Source organism: Trachymyrmex septentrionalis, unplaced genomic scaffold, assembly GCF_001594115.1.
Source record: "Trachymyrmex septentrionalis isolate Tsep2-gDNA-1 unplaced genomic scaffold, Tsep1.0 scaffold79, whole genome shotgun sequence".
In the NCBI taxonomy this organism is placed as follows: Eukaryota; Metazoa; Arthropoda; class Insecta; order Hymenoptera; family Formicidae; genus Trachymyrmex; species Trachymyrmex septentrionalis.
Genome location: NW_017305977.1, coordinates 1,032,743 through 1,038,205, shown reverse-complemented (window position 1 = coordinate 1,038,205; position 5,463 = coordinate 1,032,743). Strand labels below are relative to the sequence as shown.

Sequence of the window (5,463 nt, the reverse complement as noted above, 5' to 3'; positions counted from 1 at the left end):
TTTATTATTTATCTTTTTATGCGAAAAAAACGCAAAAATGGCACTCCTAAGGCAAAGTCCCCCTTAAAAGTCCGCCATTCTAATATGTAAGTAAGTACATACACGTGCATGTACATACACACCGTGGAGAAATAATCCGAAAATATTCCGTAAAAAAAAGAATAAATTTATTTCCTATCGTAAATATGTATCGATTTTCATTGTATAAAGATAAAGACTTCAAGCAATATTATCATCATATACCTTCTTCTGTTCCTTTTGAATCTTCTCTTCGACCTCATTCAAATCTCTATCTACTTCAGTCTTCTATAAGTCAAACATAATAAAACAAAATCATAAAGAAAAACATAAAAACATAACTAGATGAATAATAAATCATATCTTTTTCCATTTTTTCTCTTATTCCCTCTCTTTTGTAATTTATTTTTAATAATTAATTACAATTATTTAATAATGTGTTAAGATAAACATCAGTAAATACTACAATTAATTCTTATTTATGTATAAAACGAATTTGATTTATGTATCAAATAAATAAGTACACTTCAGATTCACAAAATAATATTATATATAAATAAAATATAATAACTCAAAATATAGCAAAAAAATGGATTACGATAAATATAATCATTATTTATTTTTTATTATTATTGTATCTGATTTCTATGTATTATTCATATATAACGAAAAGTATCCGTAAACTCAAAATACGCAATATGGCATATATTTATTATTACTTTATTACGTTTATTAAATATCATTTAAAATATTAGTTTTATTTTACAAGAGCAATGTATAAACGACAACTATATATGTGTACCGCATATAGTTGTGCCTAAAAAGCAGCGTGTACATTCAATAAGCAAGCCGGTATATTATCGAATTTCCATTTACCTGAGCTTTTAAGTCGTTCAATCTCTTCTGTGCCTCACCCTTCTGATTTCCAAGTTGCTTCAATGTTGCCGCAAGCGTATCCAATTCGCTTTGAAGACTTTTGATTTCTCCATTCTTTATCTTAATATCGGCTTCCTTTTGCGCAATATCCTGTTCCATACTTTGTCTTTCACGTACAAGTTCCGCTATGTCTTTACTTATCATATCCAACTCTGGATTCGAATAGCCTGATATGTTATTGTTTTCCTGTAATAAAAGCATATTCAAAATGTTAATATCTGATCATTGTTATAATATTTCCTATCATATAAAGTATTTTTATTTCAGTTTAAAATTTATTTGTGTATTATGTATATTGAAAAGGAGAAAAATGATACAAATTATACTTTACATCTAAAAAAAATTTTCATATCACATATATTTTTAAGAATTTTTCATATTTTAAATTTGTGAAGATTTTTGAAAAATATCTTAAATTTTTGCAAATTTTATAGATTTTCTTTAGAAATTATAAAATAAATTATTAATAAAAATCTTAGAATATACAGGTGTTAGTTAAGTATGTTCCCATACTCAACAGAGCGATTCTTTGGTTTATTTTAAGTAAAAAAGTCCATATAAACATATGTCCTAAACGGCTTAGTTTTCGAAATAGAGGTGAATGTTCGCAAATGTTTGACGAAATGGTAAATTGCGTTGAAGGTATCTTCCTGCATAAATATGCCTTGTTTCACGTGAGTTACCATTTGCACAACCGTAAACAAAGTAACAAAGTCAAAGTCAAAGGCTGCTAGATCACCAGACTTAAATCCTTTGATTATTTCCTTTGGGGGCATCTGAAATCATTGGTTTATACCATCCCAATTGAGAATGAGAATTATTTGAGATTAATCGAATAGTTGCTTCATGTGAGGCAATACGTAACACACCTGGTATCTCTGAACGTGTACATCAATCTTTGAGAAGAAGGCTCGATGGATATATCATGGCGCAAGGTGGACATTTTCAACAATTCATCTAATTATTTTATTTCATTAAAAGAATTGAAGCCTGTTTTTGTTTTTCTGTTTTTAACTAATTTTTGACTAGTTTAAGCTGTATTTCTTTCAAATAAACAGATTATTACTACACGTTTAAATTTTTTATTTCAGAAACTAAGCGTTTAGGATACATGTTTATATGGACTTTTTTATTTGAAATAAATCAAAGAATCGCTCTTGAGTATGGCAACATAACTAACACCCTGTATATACTTTAAAATTCACATATATACAAAGAATTCTAGAAAACGTATAGATATTCTCAATGAAATGTTGAAAAATGTTCTAAAAAGTTATGAAATTATATGGAATTCTGAAATTTATAAATTCTGAAGAATTATATGAAATATTATCAGAATTTTCACTAATTTAAAATCTTAATTAACAATTAAAATTATAATTTATATAAAGAATAAAATGTTAATTACGTAATTCTAGTGTAGATAAATCCATACAATATGAGTTTTAGGGTGCATTCGATTTTACGCATGATACATTTATCCTGATTATTTATCCTTGTTTAACATTCGGTGAACAACAAGGATAAATGATGCATTATGCACATCATGCGTGAAACGGAATGCACTCTTAATATATCTTCAATAAATTTCTTAAACGTGCATGTGCCAAGTTCAAGATGATTTATAAGATGTATGCATATTAAAGGCTGTATATATATACAGGATGTCCCGTAAGTTTTGGCCAATCGCTTTTTTGTGTAGATAGAGCGAACTAAACTGAATCGAAAAATCCTTTACCATTTTATAATTTTCGCAATAGTTAACAAGATTTTAATTACTAAAAATTACCAAATATTGGTCTTAAATAATTTTTTACTCAAATACTATCAACTTTATAGAAAAGCTGCAAGAGACAAAAATCATTTATTTTTTTCTCATAAAGTTCTGAGAATTTTTTCAGAATTTTATAATAGCATATTTTCTCATGTTAGTAAAAATAAGAAACTGCAGTACTAAAAAGTTGATAAAAAATTCCGAAAAAATTCTTAGAGTTCTATGAGAAGAAAATAAATAATTTTTGTCTCTTGCAGTTTTTCTGTAAAGTTGATATTTGAATAAAAAATTATTCAAGGTCAATATTTGGTAATTTTTAGTAATTTATATCTTGTTAACTATTGTGAAAATTGCAAAATGGTAAAGGTACACTTTTCGACTCAGTTTAGTCCGCTCTATCTACACAAAAGCGATTGGCAAAAACTTTCGGAACACTGTGTGTATGTGTGCGTGCATGCGTGCGTGCGTGTGTGTATCCGAATTTAAATGTAAATTTCGGGAACGTGTAGAGGATCGATAAACTAAGAATAAAAATCCTGTAGAGATAGAACTCGTTTTTGCTTCGTTTTGGAGAAAATCGCAAAAAAGACAAAACGTAGTTTTCATTTTTGTACTTTCTTATTATTTATTCACGTTATAGAAATCACGCGCCAAGTTATAGAAATCAGGATGGCCAAGATATTACTTCTCCATGTGATTTCTTTGGTTATTTAGAAGATATCCACCTGCAGCAACGAATTAAAATGTGGTTTCAATTTGATGGATGTCCAGCTCATTATGGCAGAACTACTCAAGCTTGACTAGACAGACATTTTCTACGATGATGGATGGGACATGGAGAAATAGTACCTTGGCCATCCGATCACCTGATCTGGGGGCTTATTATTGCTCGATTCTTGAAACGAGGTGAAAATTACGAAAGTGATCAAATTTACTAAAATATTTATAACTTCACTGATTAACACCTAGTGAATTTGCTCATTTTTGTAATTGTCTAAAGAACCGTAATAAGCCCCTTGATACCACTGGACTTCTTTGTGTCCAGTGGGGAGTCCTGAAACAGGAAGTTTATTCGCAACTCAAAAGAACAATTGAGAAATCGAATCGAAGCTGCAGTGCATCAAACATCGCCAGATCATTGTTTGGCTGCAATACGAGCATACTAGATGCAATGCTTGCATTGCTGCAAAAGGTCAACATTTTGAACAATATTTACATTAAGCAAGAATAAATACAATGTGAAGTAATGAGAAAGTACAAAAATGAAAACTATTAGGAGTATAAATAAATTTTCGCCGTTTTTTATCAAAAATTGAGCATTTATTGTGAAAGAACGGTACCTAATGTTTTATTCGAAGTATTGTCCATCGCTAGCCACTACTTTTTCCCATCTTTCTGGTAGCATACGGATACCGCGTCGGAAAAACGCTTCATCTTTTGAAGCTATCCACGAATCGACCCAATTTTTGGTATCTTCATATGATGTGAAGTGTTGCTCAGACAGGCCATGCGCCATCGATCGAAACAGATAGTAATCAGAAGCAGCAATGTCTGGTGAATACGGCGGGTGGGGTAAAACTTCCCAATTGAGTGTTTCCAAGTAGGTTTTGACCGGCGCCGCAACATGTGGACGAGCATTATCATGCAAAAGAATAACTTTGTCGTGTCTGGAGTAGTAGTGGGCGCGTTTTTCCTTGAGTGCTCGGCTCAATCTCATCAATTCTGTTTGGTAGAGAGCCCCAGTAATGGTTTCGTTCGGTTTGAGCAACTCATAATAAACGACACCTAGCTGATCCCACCAAATACACAACATGAGCTTTTTCCCATGAATGTTCGGCTTGGCTGTCGATGTTGAAGCATGGCCAGGTGGTCCCCATGATTTCTTCTTCTTTGGGTTATCGTAGTAGATCCATTTTTCATCACCAGTGACTACACGGTGCAAAAAACCCTTTCGTTTATGCCTGGCAAGCAGCATTTCACATGTGAAAAATCGGCGTTCAACGTTTCTCGGCTTCAGTTCATATGGAACCCAATTTCCTTGCTTTTGAATCATTCCCAACGATTTTAAGCGATGTGAAATTGCTGGTTGAGTCACTCCTAATGTAAGTGCAAGTGCTTCTTGCGTTTGGCACGAATCTTCATCCAATAATGCTTCCAATTCCGCGTCTTCGTACACTTTCGGCCTTCCGCTACGTTCTTTGTCTTCGACGTCAAATTCACCGTTCTTAAACTTTTGAAACCACTCACGGCAACTTCTCTCACTTAAGGCAGCCTCACCATATGCTTCTACAAGCAATCGATGCGCCTCAGCTGCAGATTTCTTCAAATTAAAGAAGTAAATCAAAAGCTCCCGCAAATGATGCTTATTCGGCTCAAAACTCGACATTTTATCTTTTGAAAAAAGATTATAAGATGCAGATGCAAAATCGCTAATATTTCAAGGTTATGTTCTTGTCAGATGTCCAACCTTACGATATGACGTTTTACAGCTGACAATTTTAATTATAACATATTGGTAGCGCCATTGTTTGTCAAATGGCGAAAACTTATTTATACTCCCAATACGTTTTGTCTTAGTTGCGATTTTCTCCAAAACGAAGCAAAAACGAACATATTTCTATAGGACTTTTTTTCTTAGCTTATCTTCCCTCTACATGTCCCCGAAGTTTAAACATTTAAATTCGGAACACTGTGTGTGTGTGTGTGTGTGTGTGTGTGTGTGTGTGTGTGTGTGT

At 32.3% G+C, this 5,463-nt stretch overlaps 1 protein-coding gene across 5 annotated transcripts in view; it reads right to left on the bottom strand.

The window, feature by feature from the left end:
- The window catches only part of LOC108754313 (epidermal growth factor receptor substrate 15-like 1), a 42,753-nt gene that overhangs the window by 21,807 nt on the left and 15,483 nt on the right, over positions 1-5,463 (bottom strand). For 4 of the 5 annotated variants that reach the window (XM_018496522.1, XM_018496523.1, XM_018496524.1 and 1 more), the window contains exons 8-9: positions 895-1,140; positions 244-306 (exon numbers count right to left, since the gene is read on the bottom strand). In XM_018496522.1, the coding sequence (XP_018352024.1) occupies positions 244-306; positions 895-1,140 (309 nt within the window). The remainder of the gene's footprint in view (positions 1-243; positions 307-894; positions 1,141-5,463) is intronic. The other variant, XM_018496521.1, reaches the window with a different exon arrangement.